This window comes from Prionailurus bengalensis, chromosome D4, assembly GCF_016509475.1.
Source record: "Prionailurus bengalensis isolate Pbe53 chromosome D4, Fcat_Pben_1.1_paternal_pri, whole genome shotgun sequence".
Taxonomy (NCBI): domain Eukaryota; kingdom Metazoa; phylum Chordata; class Mammalia; order Carnivora; family Felidae; genus Prionailurus; species Prionailurus bengalensis.
Genome location: NC_057359.1, coordinates 91793499 through 91818699, shown reverse-complemented (window position 1 = coordinate 91818699; position 25201 = coordinate 91793499). Strand labels below are relative to the sequence as shown.

At 68.2% G+C, this 25201-nt stretch overlaps 1 protein-coding gene across 2 annotated transcripts in view; it reads right to left on the bottom strand.

The window, feature by feature from the left end:
* Nucleotides 1-24473, bottom strand: part of RXRA (retinoid X receptor alpha) — a 95427-nt gene extending 70954 nt beyond the window's left edge. The window contains exon 1 of one of the 2 annotated variants that reach the window (XM_043566528.1): nucleotides 24365-24473. In XM_043566528.1, coding sequence (XP_043422463.1) covers nucleotides 24365-24392 — 28 coding nt within the window. In that variant the 5' untranslated portion in view covers nucleotides 24393-24473. Of the gene's footprint in view, nucleotides 1-14633; nucleotides 14714-24364 lie in introns of those variants that run through there. The other variant, XM_043566527.1, reaches the window with a different exon arrangement.
* Between the last annotated feature and the right edge of the window lie 728 nt (nucleotides 24474-25201).

Below are 25201 nucleotides of genomic sequence, written 5' to 3'. Positions count from 1 at the left end.
GAGACGAGTGGGAGCAGCGGCAGCGGTGGCGGAAGGACAGGTAGAGCAGAGCCATGCTGCAGCCCAGGCCGCCCGGAGAGCAGGGCTCCCCACCCGGCAAGCGCCCCCCACTTCCGCACAGGCACCCGGAGCCGGGGCCGGGGGACACGGCTGCCGGCCCCGCGCGACCCTTCCCGGGCCGTCGCCAGGTCCTCACCGGACAGAAACCACAGGCCTCCGAGGAGGAGCACGAGCCCCTCCAGCCGCCGACACGCCGTCCACACGCTTCCGCACCGCCTGTAGAGACGCCCTCCCTTGCAGATGGGGAAACTGAGACTCGGAGGGGCAAAGGGCCCCCCGAGTCCCAGCTGGTAAGTGGGGGCCCGGGCACGGGCCCGGGGTCTCTGACGCCCACCCCCTCCCTCACCGGCCTCACTCCCTCCCCGCCAGGCGCCCGGCGGCTTCCACGCCTCCTGCCACGCGAGCCTGACGCTGACCAGCTGCCCAGTCACCCCGGACGGGTTGTTCAATCAAAGCGCGCGGTGGGCGTGACGCCTCCTGGTACCTTCGGGCAGAGGAGCCCGCCCGGCCCTCTGCTGGGCCCGCTTTTCCCGACCCCGGGCCCGCGCGTGCTCTGGACGGAGGCGTGAGTCAGGGCTCCGGGGTGCGGGGCAGGGGCCCAGCAGTGCCAGGGACCTCCAGGCAGGCCAGGCCAGGAGGAGAGGGGGCTGCTGAGGTCGGGGCGAGATGGCGGGTGCCATCCACGCGGCTCTGACACAGACGACCGCCGGCCCGCCTCTGAGCAGCCTTCCAGAGCGGGCGGCACCCGCGGGCCCGGATCCGTGCACACACAGCCGCAGTTCCCAGGTGTCCCGTGGCCGAATACGCACTCAGACCCCAGGGCGCAGGCAGCCCCAGGTGGGACTACGGACCCCCAACGTCGCGAGACCAGATGGCTGGCCGGAGGGATCCGCGCCCTCCCGATGTTGCCGGCCTGCCCCACGCACGCCCAGCCAGACGCTGGCGCCGGTCCCCGCGTGCCCTCTGCACATGAAGAGCTTCAGGGGCTGAGGGACCCCCGCCCCCAGCCCAACCGCCGCGGTCACCACCGCCAGATGCAGGCACTTCGCACCCAGAGGCACGACTCCCTCAGTCCCACGGAACCTCAGAGGCAGAGCTCACGAGGGCACCGCCCCCCCCCAGCCCCCCAGCCGAGGCCCACCGACACACAGCCCACCCGAGCAGCCCGCCTTCCTTCGCTCCCTCCCAGACACCGGCCCCCGCCTCCAGAGCCCCCCAACAGGCCTGGTCCACGCCCCACTTCCCCGCCCACGGGTGCCCTCTCTCCGCTCCCACCAAACCTGGCCAAGCCCATCACCCGGGCCGAGGTGCTCCCTGCCCAGAGCTCCCCTGATCAGAACCACCAACAATGCACAGGTGACGAGGCACAAAGCCTCCGCAGCGTCACCAGGCACGACCCACCTGGGGCACGACCGGGTCTCCGACGTGCCTGCGCCCCCCGCCCCCGGAGCCTCTCTCCGTGGTGAGACAGCACGGCCCACGCTCAGCCAGGCAGAGCCGGTGTCGGGGGAGAAGCCCGCCCTCGCTGGGGCCCGGCTGCGCCCCTCGGTGCCTGGCATCCCCGGGAGGTGCCCCAGCGAGCTTCCGCTGCCTGACAGCCAAGGGCCAGACACACCAGAGCCCCGGGACCCCCGGACCAGGCGCGGGTCTGACATGCGGGAGCGACCTCTCTCAGGAGGGGAGGTGACTGTCTGAGGAAGAGTCCCCACAGCCGCCAACCTCCACTAAACCGAGCTCTACGGTGCGTGTGGCTCCCCCAGCCACGATGCACCCCAAACTGCGGCCACCCTCCCCGCACCCATCCCTCCATGGACACCGCGCCGCCACGCCAGCAAAGGCCACTGCCACTATCCGGAGTCAGCGGACAGAATGCCGCCCCTAGAACATTCTGCGCTCTGACCGCAGACCCCGGAGTCCCAAGCCTGGGCGGCGATGTCTGCTGCTCCAGCCTCCACGTGGCCCCGTGAGGCCCTGCCGTCCGCAAGGCCCACCCAGAACGCCGGACCCCGCCCCCGCCACACCCCACAAACAGCACCCCCACCCAGACCGAAACCTCTCGGGCAGCTCAAGCCCCCGGAACCCCGCCCTGGCCTGTCGATCGTGGCTCTAATGACAGCCCAGGTTCACGAGCCACCCCCCCCCCCACCTCCTCGCAGCATCTCACCCAGGCCAAGGGCCGCCAGACTCCCGCAGAGTCCTGCTCCCCGCTGAGCCCCATGAGGGCTTTGCATGGCTCTCGGGACAGGCCCAGCAGCCCCACCTGTACCCCAGCCGGCTTCGTCTCCCAACGGCCCTGGCCCCCGCCCCCGCCTCGTGGCTGGACCCGGCGTCCGCCTGCGCGCTGACCCTCGCAGGCCGGGCTCGCTCCCATGTCAGGGCCTTTGCACGCGCTGCCTCTCAGCCCGGAATGCTCTTCCTCCACGGCTCTGCCTGCCACCTCTTCCCCTGTTGCAACCCCACCGCAAACATCACCCCCACACACCCGGGGCTTGACCACAGTCACCGCAGGCCCCGGGCCGTCTTGGCCTAGCCCCTGAGCTCCTCTGGAGACGGGAGTGCAGGAGTCAGCGAAGAGCCTCCTTCTGGGGCCTTCCTCCTCAGCAGATGCCCCAACACTCCCGCGGCGGCCCCTGGCGCTCCGGCTCCCCGACCGTCCGGGCGGAGGGCGTGGTACCTGGCCCTCGCTCTCTGGCCTCCGGGGCCGGCAGAAGCACCAGGCTCAGGGGCGTGGAGACAAAGGCAGGCTGACCACCAGGAGCCCACAATTAATCTTGGTCAACACCATGGTGAGGTGGGTCGTCCTCCGCCCCACGATTTACATTTTTATTAAATCACGACGGAAAATTAGAAATACGATGACTTCTCTCAATCTTTAACCCCTTCTCCACCAGGCTCTGCACCCAGCTGCCCGTGCCATCCGTCCAAGGGTGATTCCTAGGCTCCCGCCTCACCTCTGCCTGCCTATCACCTCCACGGTGACCTCCTGGGACCCTCCCCGTGACCTCAGTGATGGCCAGGGGCCCTCCCCCACAGCCCAGGTCCAGCCCAGGACGTGCAGCCGGGAGGCGGCTCCTCTCAAACCCTCCCCCGAGGCCTCAGTCCAAGCCAAACACCTCCCCTTCAGGGCTCAGTTTCCCCCTCCTACAAACTAAGAATCAGGACGTGGGTGGAGGGGTCCCGGCCAGGCCCCCGGCGTCTCTCATCTATCCAGACACTGCCCAGCTTGGCCTCCCAAACACCCGAGGCCCCTGAGAGCGCTCGCTACGCAGAGCCCAGCAATGCCGCGTGGGCCGTCCGCCAGAGGCAGCACCTTCCCTTCACCCCTCCCGAAGGGCACCCCCCCGTCTCGGCAAGGTTACGAGCGGGAGGAGGCAGAGGGCAGGGGCAGCCGCAGACCCCAGAAGCGGGGGCTCAGCCGCGTTCTCGCTGCACCCACCATGAAGGCGTGTGGATGCCAGGATACAGGCCGGGATACGGTCCCTGGGGCGGCCACAGTCCCAGAGCACACCCGCCAGTCAGGGGGACAGACGGCAGCCCCATCAACAAACCCTCAGAGGCTGAGGTGGCTGAGGTTGACGGTGGGGGTGAGGCCACGGCAGTGAAGGGGTCTGTGGGGGGCGACACCCAAGCGAGACCAGAAGGAAGGAAATGGGCCACGGGGCGATACGAGGAAGGGCCTTCGGGGAAGGCGCAGCACGTGCAAAGGCCATGAGCAAGGAGAGGGCTGGGAACATTCTAGCAACAGGAAGCAGGTCAGTACAGCTGGTCCACCCCCCAGCAGGGACGAGTGCCAGGGCCAGAGTTGGGACTCCAACCTAAGGACCATGCCAGCGTGGGAGAGCTCTAAAACGCACGGCACGATCAGGGCCAAGCGGTTGGGGACAAGTGTGCATGCAAGCAGGGGGTCCCTGACAGCACATCACGCCCCCACGTGCCCCCCGAGAGCTGCTGCCTGCCCCCAACTTGGTCCCTACGGGGAAGGTGGGGAAAAGACACCACCAGAGGCAGAAGACACTGGGCCTCAGGGGTGGGGAAGAGCCTCCCAAGTGGGGGTTATCGAGGAGGGCTTCCTGTAGGAGGGGGCACCTGGGCACAGCACGCCAAGCGGGTGCGGTCGCCCCGCCGCTGTCCCGCCGTGCGGCGCCCGCTCGTGCTTATCTGTGCCGGGAGCTGACCCAGATTTAGTCATGAATGAAGCGAGTGAGTCGAGACTCTAATTACGTTTCGCTCTCCCTCGTCACGCATCGCGCGCTGACGGTGAGCGGGGGGGCGGGGGGAGGAAGACCACGCAGCGCATTCATTTCAGCTTCAGTCGTCCCCTCCCCCCTTGCGCAGGCCAACCCCCCACCCCGGGGAAGAACCTGTTTTAGCTCATGTTTCGCAAATACCTTAAGGGATCAAGCAGGCAGCTGGCACTGTGGGGGCGGGGGGGGGGGGCACTCAAGCGGCCATCAGGCACGGAATCAAGACCCGGCAGGCGCGGCCAGGCCCAGAACGCGAGGTCAGAGTGACAATGGCACGTACCCACCAGACCCTGCTTGCGGGGGGCCACCCAGACCCCGAATGCAGCTCTTCAAACCCAGGCTCCACGCCCGGCATGGCCACCCCCACGCTGGTCCCAGGGTGGGCACCAGGTGCGCCCACCGCTGGTGGCCACGGGGCCGCGAAACCCCGTCTCTGCATTCAGCCCAAACCCTCAACCTCCTCCCCAGCACCTCCACCCCCAGGAGCAGGTGCAGCCCCAGGCAGTGCGGACATGGGCCCCAAGACACCCCGACGGGGGCTGGTCTCCCCACCTGACAGTGTGGAAACTGAGGCCCTTGCCCCAAACCGCCCCCTACCGAGTACTCACGGATGACCCCTGGAGCGCAACCACGTCCCTCCCCTCCGCAGACCCTCCGTCGGTGGTCCAGACAGAGGAGCCACCACACACACTGGACTGGGGCAGACAGAGCCTCAGGGGGCCGGAGGCACCCTCTCCAAGGAGCTCGAGCAAAGGTCCTGTGACCACCAGCCCAAATGCCCTGCTAGGCAGCCCCAGGCCCCAGGAGGCCGGCCCCGCTAGAGGGCTTCAACGCTCCCTTCCACATGTACGTCTGACCACGGGGTCCAGCACGGACGCCGAGGGGGCTCCGAGCCCCACCCTGCCACTACCACCAGGGTGATGGTTCGCCATCACTGCTGCTGAGGGCCGGAGGAGACCCAGCCCAGGAGGGCCCCCCCCCCCGAGGAGGCCGCGTACGTGCGCACTGGACAGAGCAGGAAGCTTGCAGGTGAGGAGGCGTGGGGCCCGGAGGCAGAAGCAAGCCTTGCTCCTGAAGACCGAGGGGTATCCCAGGTGGCGGCAGGAGGGGCAGGGCGGGCAGAAGGAGAGCCAGGCCGGGAGGCAGTGAGAACTTCCCCCTGTGAGCACTGGGGAGCCACAGAGGGTGGTACGCAGGGGAAGGGCAGTCGGGGGTCGGGGGGTGGGGAGACACCCTGGCTCCAGCCCCAGCCCCCATCTGCTGGGAACCCAGGGGCAGGAAGCAACCCCACTTCCCACCTTGGAGAGAGCAATCTGGGCCCTGTGGCGGATGCCCAGGGTTGGGGTTTTTGTGGAGAAACCTCCGGTTTCCCCTACCCTGCGGCTGCTGAGTCAGGAGCACAGGGGTGGGACCCGAATCACAGACCCTTCCAGCAGTGTGGGCAGGAAGCCAAGTCCGCTGGCCCCAGGCCCTGCCAAGCACCTACAGCACGCTAGCCAGATCCCAGCTGAATGAGCCAGCTCCGGGCCCCCTGCCACCACAGCGGCCACCCCCCACCCCGAGGACCATAAGCCACACCGTCCTGGCTCCTCAGCGCCGGAAGGGAACACCTGGAGCTGGGGAAACTGAGGCACGGGGTGAGCCAAGGCAGACTTGTCCACGTGTGGCCCGATCCCCTCCTGGGACGTGGAGCAGAGGTGCGGTGGCAGGGACCCTCACAGGGCAAGGACACGCAGCTCAGGTCTGGGGACCAGCCGCAAGGGGGGAGGAGGCTCACTGGAATCGGGGTGCAGGGCTGGAAGAGCCAGGGCCAGGCAGGCACGCCAAGCAGAGGGAAGGGCCTGCTCAAAGGCTCAGAGGTGGGAGCGGCCAGAGGCTCGCTCTGCCAGCAGGGACCCCCGGGAGACCGCCAGGTCCCGGCCAAGGGAGACCTGGGCCGCCCTGGTGGGGCCGTGAGGACGGGCAAAGGGCGGGAGGGCACTGCTGGCAGGAGGGCAGGAGGGCAGGAGGGCAGGAGGGCAGGGGACGTCACATCTGCTGACCAAGCCCCCACCCCCGCCCGCCTTCGGGGAGAAATGCTCTTTCCCACAGTTACGAAAGATCCTCTTTGCTTTGCCGGAAGAAGGGGAACCCAGCCCAGAATCACTCCCCTGCAGGGCTCGGTGCTCGCTCCCTGAAGCTGGGGGCCGGGACGCTGCACAGGGAGAGACCCGCGGGGACTGCACAGGGGACGGACCCCCCAAGTCCATGCCAAGGTCACACCTGGCAACGGGTCTCGCTTCCCGCCCCTGGAGATCCCAGGTGCCCAGGATGGTTCTGGAGCCAGCTGCCCCTGAAACCGCCCCCTCCTAGGGGAGAACTTTGGCCCAGCCCGACACCGAGTGCCCCCCACCTTCCTGGTGCCACCGGGCACTGACGGGCAATCCCTCCCAGGCCCGGGCCCCAGAGCGAGAAACTCCTCTCCCCACCCCGCAGACGAGGACACCGAGCTTCAGAGGGGGCCCCTGCCACCAATCCTCCCTGCTCCCAGGCAAGAACTGAAGGTCTGGCCCTACTCAGGCCCTCCCCAGCGGCCAGAGTCACTGCCCCACTTCACAGGTTTTAACAAAGTCCAGGCCCCGAGAGGGCGATGCTGGCCCAGGCCACACAGCTGTGAAGGTGTGCCTGCAGCTGCCCCAGCTCCCCAGGGCCACCCGACCCACACAGGGCTTCCCAGGCCCCAGGAGCCCCCCACCCTGTAGACCCACCGCCCAGATGTCCCCTGCCCACATACGCCACCTCCCAAGGGCGGGGGGGGGGGGTAAATCCTGTCATCTCTGGGCCCCTCCAGGGAGGGAGCACCCCTCACCCGCCTCAGCTGCGGGATTCGGTCTCCTGGCCTCTAATCATGGGATCACCAACAGTCCCGGCACCCACACGTGCACGCCAGAGCCACCCACATCACCCACACGGTGGGATTTCGGCAGAGGACTCTCCTGAGCCAGCCAGGACAGGAAGGGCCAGAAGGGAGGCCGGGCAGGTCCGACACTGCCTCCTGGGGCCAGAAGCCCCCAGACCCACGCGGCAGGCCTGAGCGCTGCTGGGGCTCCCACGTCAGCCCGGGAGACCACACCTGTGCCCTGCAGAAAGCGGGCCGCAGGCCCTACCTGGAGCTCACCCCGCCCCTTCAGGATGGCAGAGGGTCCCAGCGGACCTCGGCAGGGTGCAGTTCGGGACCCGTGGCCGCTCGGCACCCGTCGCTCCTGCCAGTGATGGAGAGACAGACACAAAGCAGGCGCCCCCGGGGCGGGGCCAGACCCGGACAGCCCCACACCAAGCCTGTGTCCTTCATCAGTCGCCCCGGCAGCCCTCCCGACCATGGAGCCCTAAGGCCCCGTCCAGACCCACCCGTCCGCTCTCCGGCCGGCCACCGGCCACCTGGCCCGGCTTGCACCACGAGCATCGGCAGGGTGGGCCTGTCCGCGTGGGAAACGTCTGTATCCCGTGTCCCCATCCGGGCAAGCAGCGCCCCGACGTCAGGGCCACGCGGGCCTTCCATTCTGATGCTGCAGCCCTCCACCTGGTGCGTGGCCCCCAGCAGGTCCTGGGTAAACCTGCTCCCTTCTCTCAAGCCCCTCCCCCACCAACCACCACCACCGAAGGCCCGGCACGGGCAGCAAGGGGTGGGGTCCCAAGCTGCCACCCGTGGGACCGTGGCAGCAGCATTCCGGCTCCCTAGGCCTCGGCTTCCTGGTCTGACGAAGGGGCCAAGGAGAGGGTGGGGGACCGGCCACCCCACACCCCGAGCTGTGTGACCTTGAGAATCTGCCCAGCCTCTCTGAGCCCAGGCCTCACCTGTGGCAGCTTTGGCACCGGCCGCACCGGGCACCTGGTGGGCCACAGCTTGGCTGGTCCCGCACCCCAGCCCCACTCAGCCTGGGAGCATGGAGGGTCTGGTGCCTTCTCTGGCCTGGTCTCACAGTTCAGGACCCCAATCCAGCAAATGCCGGCACACCACCCAGCTGTGCTCACACAGGCAGGTACGGTCCCCAAGGCCCCTCACCCCAGTCTGGGCCACGAGCCCCCGGGGAGTCGCCCCCTAACCTGGGGTCTCCATGCGGCCCCTAGCCAGCAGCACCCACCTCCGATGCTCCAACAACCCCCACCCTGGGGGGAGGGGCTTTACTGACCCCACAGCATGGCCGGTCTCTCAGCAGGTTGGCCCAGGGCCCTTGGTGGACACGGTCTGAACAAGGCCAAGTCCAGCCCTGCCCTCGGCCCGCCCTGTCCAGTCCAAGGCAGGCACACGGCATATTTATTCACCCACGTGTCCACAGCCCACCCCACCCAGCACACACACCTATACCGGTCCTGCCTTCCCCTCTGTCGTGGCCACCGCCGGCCTCAACCTCCAGCTGAGAACCAGGCAGGGGTGTTAGGTGACTGAGTCACGAACCAAGGCACTCCCCACCCCCCCCCCCCCCCGCCAACCCCGCCGGTGGCTGGTTTCAGAGGCTGCAAAGGGGCCACTACAGAACTGTCTGGAGAGGGAGTGAGCTCCCCATCGCCAAGTGAGTGCAAGCCAAGGCCCGAGTCCCTCCCCCCACCCGGAGCCACACACACTCATCTTCTCTGAGGCCCCAGGCCCGGGCCAGGAAGCCGGGTGGAGCCTGGAGGGCGGGGGCCTATGTGACCCAGAGCTGCTAAAAAGAGCCAACGGGGAAGTAAAAATAGGAAATAAAAATAAAATTGCTCCAGCCAGCCCCGGCTGTTTGTGTAGGAAACAAGGCATCTACGGCCCCACCGGGCAGGCAGGCGGGCTCAGCAACCGGGCCCCTCCCAGACGAGGAATGTCTCCCCCAGCCTCCAGCTGCCACCAAGACGTGCCTCAAAGAGGAATCCCGAGAACCCCGTTCAAACCCCAGCTCTGCCACCAACCAGCCGGCTGGCCCTGGGCAAGGAGCCGAGCCCACTTGTCACCCGTGGGGTACAAACCCACCTCCTGGGTGCCGAGAAAGGCACAACATGCAAGGGTCCTGGTACCCCACACGCCTCTCCGCCAGGTTCTCCCCCAGGTGTGTTCCCCTCTGCCAGTTCCCCGTCGGCTCGCTCACCCCACCGCCCCAGGGGGGCAGTCAGAAAATAAGAGCACCAGCTAGAGTAAGACATTGAACCCGGCTCCCGGCTTGCACCAGCTCACCACGGACGGGGCAATCGGACCTAAACGTCCTCACGCAACAATCGGAGGAAACCTGCCTTCCTATCCTTTCCTACTGGGCCCGTCCAGGATGGGCACTAGGCTCGTTCATACTAAAGTGAGCATGACTGACCCTACCTGCAGGACTGGCTCGCCCTGAGCGGATCCTGGAGCTGAGACACCCAGCCAGAGAGCAAGGAGGGTCCACCTGGGCCGAGGCACAGCTCATGCACGCGGCCCCCTCCCCCTCCTCAGCTCTGTGAGGACCCTCCCCTACTGGCTCCATTCAGTAAGGCATCTGCTGGTCGAGGGTGCCAAGGCGGGAGCTCAAAGGGGCTCTGAGGGCGGCCCCCGGCCAGCGATGCTTGCCACAGCCTGGGCCCGCGGCAGTGGACACGCGCCACGGGCGGGCCCCAGCAGCCCCCGTTACTCCCAGGAGCCCTCGCGGGCCACCACTGGATCTGACGCTCACAGCCCCCTCCCGGGGGGAACTAATGTAGGCTCCGGGGGGGACTGGCCAGGGAAGTCTAACAGGGACGCGCCCAGCCTCACCCAGCGTCAGCCGGCCCCAAAGCGCCCTCCCTGCGGCGGTCTGCCAGCTTCCCAGAACACACCTCTGCTTCCGACCCTCTCCATCCTCTGGCCTCCACCAGTAAACCCCAGGTCTTCGCGCAGCTCAGCCGCCCGCCAGCCCCCTCCTGGCTCACGCCCGTCCGGCCTCCCGGCAGACACCTGTCAGCCCTCACCGAGGGAGCCAGCCCACAGGGCGGGGGCGAGCCCGTGTGCAGCCCGGCCAGCAGGAGGTAGGGGCAGAGGGCACACGGGACACACACACACGTGCACGCTCAGGCACGCACACTCCTACGGGCTCACGCACTCACACGTTCTCGCACACACGCGTGCAGCGCACCCTGACTCCAGACAGGGGTGACCCTGCCAGGTCCCCCCGCCCCGTGTGGCTATGCCTCCGAGTCCCTGAGGAGAGTCTGGGAAGGACGGGGTCCCCAAGGGTGGGGGTGGGGAAGAAAGACGGAGCGGTAGGCAACATGCCCTCCACCCAATCCCGGCCTTTCTGCCCAGCACCCTCCAGCCGACAGACCCTCGGCACCTGCCGAAAAGTGCGGGGTAGGAGCCCCCATGGCTGGGAGCGGAGGACGAGAGGTAGACCCTGGGCCCCGTGACCGCCGGGTCCTGAGGGCAAGCCTGGGGCCAGAGACACCAGCAGCCCACCTGCCCCAGGCACGTGGGCTGGGGACCCAGATCCCAGCTTGCGGTCCCAGGTGCTGGCTGGTGTGGGCCACCAAGCACCAAGCGTGGTCCAGGCAGCCAGGGGCACAGCAGTGGTGACAGCAGTCACCTTGTTCTCTGAAACTGGGGGGGGCGGGGGGGGGGGGAGAGGGGCAGACATCCAGAGACGGAAAGTCAGCAGGGCAGGGAGGCCCAGGCCAGACCACCTCCTCGCTCTGGGGTCCCTGAGACACCCCCAGGTCCCCACGAGGTCTGATCGCTACCCCAAGGCCATGATCTGCCCGGCCCCTGCCCCCCTCCCACCGGGCTGAACGGGGCACAGGGCCTGACCTCCACGCAGGACCGCAGTGATGGCCAAGGGGGTGAGGGACACTGGCCGGCCCCTCCGATAAGAAGCTCTGCGGCTTATCGGCCACGTCCAGGGTCAGCGTGGGCTCCGGAGCCGCCCCTCCCCCACTCGGGCCCAGTGCAGGACACACAGTAACTGCCCACGAGCAGAGAGGTCTCAGGGACGGGCTGTGGGCAGGGAGGGCACTCGGGAGGGCACGCCTCTCCCAAGACTTGCAGCCAGCGAAGGCGTCAGGAGACGTGACCTCGCCCTGTGACCCTGGGGCTGGTCGGAGGGGCCAGGGACACCACCGGGGCTGGGGACCGGTCAACCTGGAGCAAGCGCTGCCCGCAGTCCAGTGCTGGGAGGACTCGGCCCAACTCCTGACGGCCGTGCCTGTTCTCTGAATTCCACCAGACGCAGCCAGAGGCGGTCGGCAGGAATCACCCGCCTGGCGGTGGTGGGTTCCGGGCGGAGGGCCAGGCCCGCAGACCCGCCCACCCCTCCAGCCCGAGGAGGCTCACCAGGAGAGGCTGTGCTCCCCACTGGGCCTGCAGCGCCCCGTCTCCTATAACCGTCGGCGCCCTGGAGCTAGCGTGAGCCCTGCATGCAGGTGCGGACACTAAGCTGGGACCCAAACCAGGCCGCGAGGCCAAGGCGCATGCTCCGCACTGCCCAGCTGCCTGGGCTCAGGTGGCCGCGGCCCAGGACCGTTCTCCCGCGTCTCAGGTGCCTGGGGCTGGCCCTCCCGGCACGCGCCAGAGAGGCGCCCCGCGAGGAGCGTGCCGGGTGCGGTGCAGGGGGACCCGGTGTCCGGCCCGGTGACCCGGGACGCGCCACACTCCGGCGGTGCCCCCCAGCTGCAGGGGGGTGGGGGGGCGGGGGGGGGCGGAAACAACCTCTCTCGCGACGGCTGCCACATTCTTCCAATGGGCCATCAAAGAGCAGAGACCCTGGGCTGGGGGCAGAGGGGACGAGCCACGGGAGCCCCGCCGGCACGCAGGGAAGTCCCAGCACGTCTCCGCACCCCTCCTCAGGGTGGGGCCGGGGGGGCTGCCTCTAGGAAGAGGCCACTGCAGCTCTGCGGCCACAGACCCACGAGGACCACGGGCACAACTTCCCAGCAGGTGCCGAGAAATGAAAGGGAAAGGGGGGGGGGGTCCCACCTCCAAGGCCCGGCTCAAACAGCACCTCTCCCTGCAGGCGCAGCCCGGGGGGGGGTGGTCCCACCCCAGCCGGGTTCAGGACCGCCCCTCCGGGTACCCCCTTCCGCCGCCCGGGCTTGCCGACCCCCTGGGGCACCGCCCACCACGGCCCGGGCCTCTCCCCTGCAGTGCGGGCCCGCACAGCCACTGCCTGACCTCTCCCGGGGGTCAGAACACCTCCCCGGCCAACAACCCGACCGCCCCCCAGACCTGCCCCCTCTACCGCTCTCCTCGTCTGGGAAAAGGCACATCATTCTTTCAGGCACTCGGGCCAAGAGCCCCGAGACCACGGCCGCCTGGCTAGGCTCCCCCGCCCTGCGCTCCGGCCCCGCTCCTCACACAGCGGCAGAGCCTCCTAGGAAGCACAGGCCAGATGCCGCCCTCCCTGGCCCAGGAGCCTCCCCTGGCTCCCACTCCCTGGAGGCAGAGGACGCAGAGCCTCCCCCATGCCCTCTGATGCCAGCTCGCCCCGCCCCGCTCGGCTGTAGCCACACAGGCGCTCTGGGGTGGCCCCTGACAAAACAAAGCTCACGTGCACGTCTGAAGATTCAGAAACCGACCTCTCGCAGGTAAACTCCTATTCATCCCTCACGACCCAGCTCACGGGGCCCAACCCACCAAACGCCAGGCCAGGCTGGTAACACTTCTCCTGTGCCCCGCCTGCCCGCGGTACCCCTTCCTACCACACTCACACCATCTCCTTCCCCAGAAGGAGAGCAGGGATCACGTCAGGCCAGTCGACCTCAGCTCCACTCTCACTCCAGGCGACCTGCCCTGACACACCATCAGCCCCACTTTGCAGACAAGAATACCGAGGCCCCGAAAGGCTTTAAACATCGGGCCCAAGGTGACCCGCTCTCGACTGGCAGCACTGGGTCCCTCCCTGTTCTCTGACCCCACCGGGGGATGGGCCTCACTCAACTCTGCCTCCCCAGCGGGGCCAGATGTCCACAGACACACAGCCAGTCAGACGAACAGACAAGAACAGCAGGCAGGCGAGAGATTTGCTCCGGACCTCTTGGCCAGGCCTTAATCCCCTCCCCCCCCCCACCCCCCACGACCCAGTTTCAACAAGACGTGCTGAGCAGCAGAGGAAGGAACCAGATCCCGACACGACTGGTCATGTGGGGCTGAGGGGCCTTCCCCACACGCATCTGCACATCTGGGCCCACGGGAGACCCAAGATCTCCCCGGCAGCGGGCAGCGGCTGGCATCCACGGGGGTCCACCGGGGGGCTCGCCCCGTGGGCAGGAACGCACACGGCCGCAGGCTCCCTCGAGGGCGCCCGGGGGACCCTCCAGGGCAGGGGCCTGGCCCCCTGTCCGGCCTCTCCCTGCCCCCCTCCTAGGCTACACACAACGGGACCCCCTCCCTCGACAGCCAGCAGACCCCGGAAAAAGAGTGATTCGTGCCACAGCAGCAACTGTGAAAGTCAACTTCGTGAGGGGCAGCCTCCCTCCCCCCACCACCTCTCTGAAGGGCAGAGGGCAGGGGAGGCACCTGCGGGAAGCACTAATTCAATCAACAAACATTTCGCAAGGCCGGGCAGCGCCTGGCACCGTGGCTTCAGCCGCAAACGGGACCAGAAGCCACCCCACGGATGAGGAGGGACGCTCCGCGGGCCGGGGACCCGCGGGGGGCAGGGCCGCTCCCAGGCAGCACGGCTGCCAAGAGTCCCGACCGGGAGCAGCCACCAGCCGCCACACTTCCCACCTCCGGCCCCAACATCCTTCCTTCCATTTGACAAACGAGGAAACCCAGATAAAGAGGGAGGAAGTAACGTGCTCCCTGTCACAGAGTTCACGTGGCAGAGCCAGAACGGGACAGGCAGGCGGGCCACCCGTCCCCCGGGGCCCCCGCTCTCGAGGGGTCAGCCTCTCGGGGGTAAGGCTCCCTGGGGTCCCAGCCTTGGGGGCAGGCGGGCCCCGCAGGTCAGGAGGGCTGGTACCCTGACCCTGTGTCCCCGAGACAGAAGGAGGAAGAGCGAGGTCCCGGCTGCCCTCCCCTGGCTGACCCCCCATTTGGGCCCAGGAAGGCCAAAGCCAGCACTGCCCTGCCCCAGGGGTCACGCACCCATGCCTGTGGTCCCCACCTCCCAGCCCTCCTCCCGACCTTGGTCCTAGGCAGAAAGTCCAGGAGCAGGGGTGGGGTGAGCCACCTCCCGTGGACTCTGGCCCCATCGGTTTTCTCCTCCAGGCAGCGCTCACGCAGGAGGCCCCTGGGAAATGACACCTAGCTGCCAGGGGGGAAGGGGCAGGCGTGCAGCAGGGGGCACCGCGGGGATGGACCAGGGATACGGGGACGGCCAGGCGGGGTGGGGAAGGGACCCCCAGCACCTCCACCCGGAGAGGGACGCGGCAACGGCCACTCACCCCAGGAACCGGAGCTCTGAGCTGGTGTAACACGCGGTGGGCCCGCGTGGGTCATGCTCCAGACAGGGACATGTCAGGGCCTGGACGCAGAGGGGACATGAGGCCAGCGGGCAACCGGCTCCGAGGGGCTGACTACAGCCGGAACGGGGCCCACCAGGTGAGAGCCAGGCCTACCGCCACCCTTGACTCCTCACAGGGTTAATTATTCCCAGACCAGCTGACCAACCCCTCCCCCCCAAACCAATGCTCCTGTGGTTCCTCACCAGCACAGACAGACCTGTAACCCAGCCAGCAAGGGGCAAGCCGCAGCGGCCCGGCCACGCAGTCAGATCCTTCCGAAGTTCTCCAGGGAGAACGCCCGTCCACACGGGCATCCCCTCCCCACACCCTTGGCTGGAGCCAGAAATCCCCAGGGAGAGTCCACCCCTTCTCTCCACCTGGACTCCCTTCCCAAGCCTACCCAGCAAACTCCTATTCGTGCCTCAAAACCCAACTACAAGAATACCTTCTCCGTGAAGCCTCCCCAGGCGGTTTACAGCTGAGAAAACTGAAGGCCAGACAGGCAAATCTGCCAACCCAGGGCCACACAGCCCCCACCTCAGAGCTGGCACTCACTCCTCACACGGGACGGCCTTCGCCAGCAAGCTACAAACACGAGAAGGCGAGGAAGGAGTGGTGCTTCATGAGGCCGGAGAGGCTACGGAGCCACGCGACACTGAGCAGAGGCCTGGCCTCCATGCTGGGGGCAATGGGGAGCCATGGAGTGTTCCAGGCAGGGGAGGTCAGAGCCCAAGAAGAGCCTGGCTTGGCCTCGGGTGGTGACAGCGTGCCCCCGCCGCCCCCTACGGTGCCCAGCCATTCCTAAGGCTCACAACTTCCCCATTACGAGCAGCTTACCCCAAAGTGTTTGGCCCTAACTCTCCCAGCTCAGAACCAGAGCCCCACCCTAGCCAGCTCAGAGCCCATGCTTCCCAGCACACGGGCAGCCCACCCCCAGCCCGGAGCCCGTCCCCCTCGGCCCAGGGAGGGCACAGAGCCAGTTCCGGAGAAGCTGGTCCACAGCTGTGACGCCCAAATCAGATGGCCACGAGCTTACGGGAACAAGGCCAAGGTGCCAGGAGGGAAGGGCAGAAGCCTCCGGCAGCCAGAGAAGCCCAGGGAAACCGAGGCCAAGAAGGAAGAAGGCGCCTGCCCAGGCATGCAGCAAGCCGGTTCGGGGAGCACGGCACCACCCACCCCAGCCCTGCGCCGCACCCCTGCAGAAAGCGGCTCTTGGGCCCCGAGGAGGCAGGGGTGGGCGACCAGCCACCCACCCGAGCAGGCTGACACAAGGGGGCTCCAGGGACGCCCCCCACCCAGCGCCCCTCCCGAGAGCGGCAGCCACAGCCTCCGCCGGGAGCACCCCGAAGTTGTTCTGGACAAAGCCAAGCCACAGGGGGTACCAACTGGGTACCAGTGGGCACCAACTGTCCCAGGGAAGGACACCCGCCTCGCCTCAGACCCCAGAGTTAGCCTTCGGGGCCAACCTTCCCGAGCCTGAAACCTCCACCGCAGAATACAGACGAAACAGCCCCCACGCACGGGCCCGTCCACGGACGCGGCTGAGCAGGAACACGGCTCAGGACGTGGCCCCCACGGCGGCCACCACTGTCACCTCGACGGTCACTGGCCAACGCTGCCCATGCCCGGCCCCGCCTCTGAGGGGCCACCAACCAGCAAAGCGGGTCCCGCAGGCACGAGGCCTGGGTTCACTGGAGAGCGGGGGCCGGACCCACCCCCCCCAGCCCCTCGCCAGGACACTGGGTACGGCCCGCACAGCGTGGGAATCCAGCTGCCACCGACAGTCAGTCGCGGGGTCTTCTCTGTCCTGGTCCTTAATCAGCCGGGCGCTGCCTGGACCCCCGTGCCGGGGGCCGCGTGACTGCACACGCCTGAAAGGGCCCTGCTCTCAGGAAGCCTCGGGGACCACGGAAGGCGGGGTGGGCGGCCAGCACGTCAGGAGCCCACAGCAGGCGGCCTCTAGTCCCCTGTGCGCACCGAGCCGGCTCACCCTCCCGGGTCCCCACGAGGCAGCACGGGGGAACGGCCCGGCCAAGGGCCGGGGATCCGACGGCGGGGCCCGAGCGCCCAGCACGCCGCACTGCACTCTGCGCACAAACCGGCTCAGGCTGGGGCAACACGCGGGCCTCCAGAAGGCCACGGCAGAGGACGCGACTTTAGGGCAGACGCCACAGACAGCGCGGGGGGGCGGGGGGTGTCCAGGCGGGGGGGCGCAGCACCAGCCAGGCCTGACGCGCACCTACTCCCCAGAGCTTTGGACGAGGCGGCCGTCCATCGGGAGCCCGCGAGCGCGGCGACTCGGGCCACCTGGGCTGTCACCGCCTGACCTCTGCCCGGGGCCGGTGCGGACACTTAAGCTAAATTGGTCAATTATGGGATACTTAGATCCCTCCCCGGGGCTTCCCAGCCTCCCTCGGTTCTGGGCCGCAGCACCAGGAAGCCTGTTGAATCAGTAACCTCATTACAGCCGGGCGGCCGCACCCGGGGCCGGCTTTGAACTCCACGGGTTTATCCACTGCGCTGCAGGATTTACACGCCGCCTGGCCCAGGCCCAACGCGCGCTCCCCTTCTCTTGCCTCCCCTCTGCTGAGGCCCATCGCCACCAGCACTGCGCCCCAAGCACCTCAGGGAGACCGAGGCACGGCTGGAAACCGGCGCTGCTCAGATGGGCCCACGGAGGTGCAGAGAGGCTAGGGCCAGGCCCTCAGTCACCCCAGGAGCAGGGTCTCAGACCAAGGGTTCCCCTTTCCACCCCCAGCCCCAGCTAGCAGACGTAGAGTCCTCAGGAACTCAGAGCCAAGGGCCAATTGTGAACATCTCAGGAGGGGACCTGGAGGTAATGCCTCACACTGAGGCCCCAGGGGCTCCAGCCCCACAAAAGCCTCCCAGTGTCCCATTCCTTGGCCCCAAGGCCAGTCCCAACATGGCCCTCGGGTACCTGCTCTGACCCCAGGAGGCCCGGCCACCCTGCCCGCCATGGTCACCCCATCCCTTCAACTTGATCGGGTACCCTGGGCCTGACTCCTCTTCCGGGACTGGGCTTGAGCCCTCCTGACCACCCTAGTGTCCCATCCTCTTTCCCAGAGCCCCACTAGCACCCCAGGCCCTGGACATCTCAGTTAACGTGGGGCACGGAGCACGGGCTGGAGAGCATTGCCCCTGAAGGACAGGCCAAGGGCCCCAGGGCCCGGAAGGAGGAGAGCAGGGGTGGGAAGGGAGACAACCACTCTCCCAACCCCCTGACAGGGGGAAGGCAGAGACCCGCAGCCAGCCCAGAGGCCTGGCCTGACCCTCAGGAGGCTGCTACTCGGGGCGGCCCGGCCAGGGCAAGGTCAGCAGCCCACACCTGCCACGTCAGGTTCCAGGCCCTCCTGGGACCCCTCCTCCTTCCAGCCCCGGCCTGCGTCCGGCCCACCCTCTGCACAGAGCCTAATTCCAGCCGCAAACATCACCGTGCCCATGATGCCCCGTGGCCCCGGGCCCCCACACACCTACCTGCATCCCAGGCCCTCGCCGGGACACGTGACATGCCGTCTCCTTTCACAAGGCACCATCTCTCCCAGCTGCAGCCACGCAGGCCCGGAGGACTGGCCTCGGGCCTTTGTCTGGGCTGTCCCTGCCACCTGGAGTCCCCTCCCCTTGCCACCTGTTGCAAGGCCGCCTCTCCTCCAGACTCACGACAGGGACCAGCTCCAACAGGAAACTGCCTGCCCTCTGCTCCTCAGGCCCACCCCGGTGGGACGGCAGGACAGGCCAGCACCCAGCAGGTACGCCCCAGGTGCCGTGCGGACCGAGGCCAGCCATCAGGCCTGGGTCCTCCTAAGGAAAAGCTCGTGGAGACTTTGTTAGGATAGGCCGGCAAGGCCCGGCGTGTGCACGTGTGCCTGCATTTGAGTGAGCGCGTGTATGTGTGCATGTGCACGCGTGCGTATAAACGCGTGTTGGCGGGTGTGTGCAAGTGTGCATCTGTGGGTACGCACCTGTGCGTGCATATGCGTGTGTTTGTGTGTGCGCAGGCATGCGTGCACACGGGGGTTCATACGCGTGTGTGCACATGCCCGTGTTTGTGTGTGCGCTCGTGTGTGCGTGTATGCACATGAGTCTCCGTGCACGCGTACTTTACGTGTGTGAGTGTGTCCGCGGGCAATGGTGATCACAGAGACAACCAAGGCCCCGCCCTGCCCAGGAGGCCCGGTGTGGCCATTCTAGCCCAGCGACCACCACGCAGTTCCCTCAGGAATTTGTTCCTGGACAGCTCGGTCCTGGCGGGGTGAGGAGGCGGGCACCGGGCCACAGGGGTCCTCAGGCTGTGCCTCTGGCTGCTGACCCCACCCACAGCTTTCTGGCCCACCTCCAGCCAAGGACAACCCTGGATGAGGATCGGGGGGGTCTCTGCTGCCCACAGAGCCTTCAGTGGGTGCAAGGGGACAGAAGGGACATAGTGAAGTTTCAGTCCTCCCCCAAGTCCCACAGAACAGAGCACTCACTCACCTGTGGGCCCAAGATCTGTAACAGAGCTCCTAGGCAGCCCAGTCGGGGCACAGATCCGGGCCCCGGGACGCAAGCGTCTTCTAGAAATGCTACCTGACGGTCAAGAGGCCTGAGGGAACAGCACTCCCAATCCTGGGGAACGGTCCTGACCCAGAGGCTCAGCAAAGGCCACGTCAGCCCTCATGGGAGAGCTCAATTTCCCCATGTGCTCAGTGGGCCTGCCTCCTTGCAGCCTCCATGAGGTCCTGAAAATCAAGTCCCAAGTACACAGCAGGTGCCCAAAGACTGGAGTCATCAGCACCCTCGAAAGGGGCAGCCCAGGGCCCAGAACTTGGGAGAAGTTTAGACAAACGGGGTGGGCAGGGACCTCGGGGGCCCGTCTGGCTTCTGGAGATGAGGAAATCAGGCCCCCAGCGGCCCCCTTGCTCACCCAGGGGCACAGAGACCCAGAGATGTAGGGACGCGGGGACACAGATCTCCGGGACACGTAACACCTCCTGGTGGAGCACCGGGCAGGGCCCAGCTGCGAGGGCCAGAGCCATCTGACGGGGAGAATGTGAGCGTGAGCATGCACACACCCAGGCCCTGCACGCTCGTGTGCGCCCCCCCCCCCCCCCCCCCCCGGCCGCGCCAATCTCATCTAGCTGCTTTCTGCCCCATTTCGCGCTCGCTCAACTGCCGAGCGCCATAACTGCTTTCTAACTCCAGGGTGCGATCTCCCTGTGCGTGCGGCCCCGGGCACAACTGTGAGCCTCAGAACGCCTCGCGCCAGGATGGGAGGACGGGGAGGGGTGCCCGCGTGTCCGCTGCCCCACCCGCCTGCTGGGGGCTTCCAGGAGAGGGCCGGGGGTGAAGGCGCCCGGCAGAGGGGCCACTCAACTCACGGAGGCCGGGGGCGGCCCTCCCTTCCGCGTCTGCTGCCTGCCCTTGAGAGCACCCGCCGTGGTCTCCGCTCCGGGGTCCTGTGTGATCCAGCTCTCCAGGCCCGGGCCCGCCCTGACCCAGGCAGAAGTCCCGGGGGGCCCTTGGCCACAGACCTCACCGTCGAAGTGGGGCCGTCAGGACGAAACGGGCTGCCTTCCCCAGCACCCGCGTCCATTTTACAGATGCGTGCCGAGGCTTGAAAGACAGACGGGCAGGCCCCACACACACACACGGCCAAGAGAAGACTGGACCCCTGGCGCATGACCACCAGCCCAGCAACGGGACACGGACCCCCACGAAGGTGCTGCTCCTGGTCCCTCCCACCCCCAGGGACGGTCGGGTCGTTCCAGAGAGAGCAGGCGTGGGGAGCAAGTGACAGAGCGGCATGATAGGAGGGGGAGGAGGAGTGGGGGGGGGGGGGGCTGGAACTGCATCGCACAGGACATAAATGTCGCGGGCAGGGCTGCACAGAGGAGGGAATGTACAGGCGGGACCAGCTCTCCCCACCCCCCCCTCTTCCAAGCATCCCTCAAATCAACACGCTTAATGAGTATCCGGACAAAGGTCTGGAAGGGGATCCCCAAAGGGGCACCAGCCCACCAGCCGCCCAGGCTCTCAGTCCACACACACAGGGTTTGAGGGCCCGGACCCCTTCCCCATCCCTAGCACCACCGGTGGCCAGTTCCCACGGGGATGGACACCTCAAAGCCCCAGCCACCAAAGCCCACAACGGAAGACACACTTGGGAGCCAGTGGAGAAGGGAAGGAGCAGGTCTAGGCTTACAAAGCCTCAGCCCGATGACGGCGCCCAGACTGGGCCGGCTCAGTGGCCCCTGCTCTGTGTCTAGTGGAGAGCAGCTAGCTGAGCTGGGCCCAGGAGCCCCTTCCAGAGGACGGGCCTCCCTCGCCACTCGAGACCACGGCCCCAAAACACACCGTGGTGGCAAGAGCCACGAGGCCCAAGATGCTAGAACTCTGTGGGAGGCTCCACGGGGTCTGGGCCTTTAGAGGCTTTTAGGACCCCCCCGCCCCACGCCACCTCTGTGCTGCCCAAGTCTGGCCCGCCTGGAATCACCACGGGGCCACTCTCCTGACGCCCAAGCCCCTGGCATGGGCACCCGGCCCCGCCCCATCACCCACTCTGTGCCCGCACAGTCCCACAGCCCCCCCTCCTCCCCTCCCAGGAGAGGAAACAGAGGGAGCGAGGTGGGGGCCAGGGAGAGCAGGTAGAGGGCTGCCTGGAGGAAGCTCGGTTCCCCGCAGGCTCTGAAGGACACGCACAGCTGGAAACACTACCCAAACTCCCCAGCAGCGGCCCCTGTGTGAGCAAGTCTACTGGCTCAACTCTGCCTAACCCTAGCTCCCGGCCGACGGCGCTCCCAGCACGGCCCTTCCTGGGGCCAGCCCATTCCACCCACGTCTGGGCAGAGGGGGTCAGGGGTGCACGCCGGGCCCAGGCACGACAGCTAGATGCAGGCAAGTACGCAGGCCGCAAGGCCTCGGCCACGGTCAGGCCGCACCGAGGGCTGTTTTTCTCGCCCTGACACTTCTCCTGTCAACAAACAGAGCCCCCTCCGGAGTTTACCAAAACAAACGCCCCAACAGTCGGCAGTGCCCAGGCCTAGACAGCACTGCCTCAGCAGGCCGGACTCCAAGCCCGGACTCCAAGCCCAGCCTCCCAAGAGTCATGTGACCCTGTTATTTCGGGAGGCCCCGGAATGTGCTCTATTTTGGGTCCCTCGGGGCCCTGATGTTACCAGAAGCCCCTCACCAGGGCTCCCAGCTCACTCGGGTCCCTGAGAGTCCCCCAGAGGATGGCCGGGGGGGCCTATCACTCTGCTACTGGCTGCCCCATCCCCCCAGGCAAGTGAGCCACTACCAGCCCAGCGGGGTCTGGCCAGGCCTGAGACCTCTGGCCGCCTGTGCAGGCCCAGCCTTCTAGCCCCACCGCCCAGGTGGGTGCCACTGCAGGTCTCCTCCGTGGGTGTGGGGGGCACCGAGGGGCAGGGGCAGGAAGCAGGGGCTGCCCTGGGCCACTTACTAGCACCAGTACCTGTACCTTGGGCTCGTCCCTGCCCTCACCAGGGAGCTCAGCGGGCAGTAGCTGGGGGACACCCAGGGAGGTGACGGCCAAGTGCCCAGACCCGCCAAGCCTGGAGAGGCCCTCTCTGCCCAGGGCCCGACACGTGAAAGAGGCAGGTGGGTCAGCCTTCCCAGCAGCGCAGGGCTGACCTAGGCTGCCAGCCGGGCCCCGGACGAGTGTGCGGGGCCTTCCGACACTCACCTCCAGGAGGGATCAGGCCGTGTTTACAAAAGAGCCTGGGCAACTAGCTGCTTCAATGGACCTTCAACTCCACTACGCTTCAGAGCAGGCCACGGCTCAGAAAACAAATAAAATGTCATCAGAGCCCAGGACTCTCCACTCAAGCCTGGGGCTGGGACTGCTGGGCAGGCCACCAGCCTGGTGGAGGCGAAGCCTGAGTCTCTGAGGGACCCGTCCAGGTTCCCGGGGCCAGGGCTCAGAGGCAGGACCTCGCCTCTTCGGGGGGGACTCCAGCACGGCAATCCTGCGACCTGGGCCCTGCACATGTCAAGTCCCAGGACCCTCCCGGGACGTCAGAGGCACAGACCTTTCCTGCTGCCAGTACCCAGCCAGGGCCCTGCCACGTCGGGGGCGGGGAGCCAAGACAGAGCGGAGCATTCTTGTTCCAGAAAGGACCCTCCGGGAGAGCCTAGCTCTGTGTGCGTGCCAGCGCGCAAAGCTTTCACGGGGGAAACGGAGCCACTGTCGGCCCACACGGGGCCCCGCCACCCCACACTTAGCTTTCTTTTCTCTTCCCCACACGCAGGCACCCACCTAGGGGTGTGGATCTAAACTCTACCACTTCGTATCCTGTGGCCTCAGTTTCTCAAAGCCAGTCTGCAAAATGGGCAGCAGTGCCCACCCCTGGGGGCTCTGGGAGGAGCTTGGCGCCTGCAGAAGTCATCACCTTAGAGGCAGAGTGGGTGTTCCCAGATCTGACCACCCGTATCCCAGTGTCCCTACAGTGCGCCCTGTCTGTGAGGTGGGGAGGGGGGGGCGGCTGGGGTGCTCAAATCCTCACCCTGACACCCGGGGTTGGGGGGCACCTGCTGGCTCCCCGCCACCTCCCAGTCTCAGCAAACGTTCCCACAGCTGTGCCGGGTTCTGGCTGCCAACCTGGTGGCCAAACTGCGCCCCAGGCTGCAGGGGGGCGGGCAGGCAGGAGGGACGACTGACCGAGGGGTTTCATTCATAATCAGCTGTTTGAATTTCCATTCAGCACAGATCCTTCACCCAGCCTCACAGCCTGGCTGCCGGCCCCACCACCAAATTAATATCCTTCCAGGCGCTGGTTCATAAAGTCTCCCCACCCCCTCCCCCCTTCCCTGCCTCTCACTGGCTCCCAAACCCTAGGGAGGGCAGCGGCCGCGGGGGGGTGGGGGGGAGACGCCTGGCCAAGCCCCTTCCTCCTGCTACGTGGGTCAGGGCCTGGAGTCGGGGTGGGGGGACAGTCTGGGGTAGGGAAACCGCTGCGCGGGATGGCAGCAGGACAGGAGAACTGAGCCTCCGCGCCTCAGGGGTGTCCTCCCCCCAAGTACAGGGCCAGCCCCCCCCCCCGGAGAGCGCCCCGCACGGCAGCCGGGTGCGCCGGAGTGAGGGGCCCCATTTCTGGAATGGGGCCTTCCCGGGTCTGAGGCTCCCGGTGCCAAGGCCCCCTCGTTGACCCTGCCCACCCGCGCCCTGCTCCGGGGGAGGAGGGGTCCCGCGCGTTCCAGGGCCGGCGGCCTGCTGGCCTCGGCAGCCCGGGCGGCGGCGCACAGGCCGTCCCGGTGCCAGGGCGGCCGCAGGCTGGGAGCGCACAAGTTGCTCCGCCCGCCCCGGCCCGGCCCCTGCGCAGCCCGGCTGGAGCTGCGCGCCCGGGGCCGCGGGCGGACCGGCGTAGCCCGGGAAGTGGGGGGCATGGGGGGGGGAACCGGGGCGGGACCCCCTTCCCCAGCCGCCCGCCGCCCCCCCGTCGCCCCGCCGCCGGCCCGTTGCCCGCTCCCGCCCCGAGACCGAGTGGCGGCCCGGCGCCCGCGCCCCCCGCCCCGGCCGGCCCGGGAAAAGTTGCCCGGCCGCCCGCCCCGGGCCGGCGCCCCAACAACTCGGCCAGGGCCGCGCGGAGGGGGGCACGGGGCCGAGCGGCCGGGAACGCGCCCCGCCGCCCCGCCGGCCCGGCCCCGCGAGCACTCACCGAGCGGCAGGAAATGTTTGGTGTCCATGTCGGCGGCGACCGCGGCCGGCGGCGGGACGGCGGGCGAGCGCGGCGGCCCCCGGCGCGGCCGGCCGGGCCCGGGCGGCGGGAGCCGGCGGCGGCGGGGCGGCGGCGGCGCGCGGAGGCCGCGGCGCGGCGAGTTGTTGCAAAAGTCGCCCAACAATGTAAACTACTTGAGCTGCGCGCCGCCGCCGCGCGCCCGCGCCCGCGCCCCCGCCGCGCGCGCGCCCGCGCCCGCTCCGCTCCGACCGCGGCGGCGCCGGCGGGGGGGCGGCGGGGGGCCCGCGACGGGCGCGGACTCGGCGCAGCGCCGCCGCCGCCCCGCCCGGCCCGGCCCTCCCCGCCCGGCGCGCGCCCCCCCGCGGACCCCGCGCCCCCCGCCCCCGCGCGCGCCGGGCCGCGAGCGCGGAGCGGGCGCCGCGCAAACTTGCGAGTTGGCCGCGGCCGGGCCGCCCCGGAGCCGCGCGGGGGCGGCGGGGGAGGGGCGCGCGCGCGCGCGCGCGCGCGCGGGGTTCCCTCCCCACTGTCCCCAGCCCTCCGCGCGGAGGGGGGAGGCGGGCGGGCGGGCGGCGGAGCCCTAGGCGGCCCGGCCATTGTCTGGGCGGCCACACAAAGCGGCCGGCTGCGCCGCGCGCTGCCCCCGCCCGCCGCCACGTGGGGAAACTGAGGCTGGCGGTGGCCCGAGCTCCAGCGGGCGCGCGGGCTAGGCCTCCGCCAAGGAGTCCTCCAGTTTCTGGACGCGTCCTCTGGCCGGCCCCCACTTTCACGCCCATGGAAAGCCGCGGTCCCCGGGTACCTTCTGCCATGCCCCGCGGC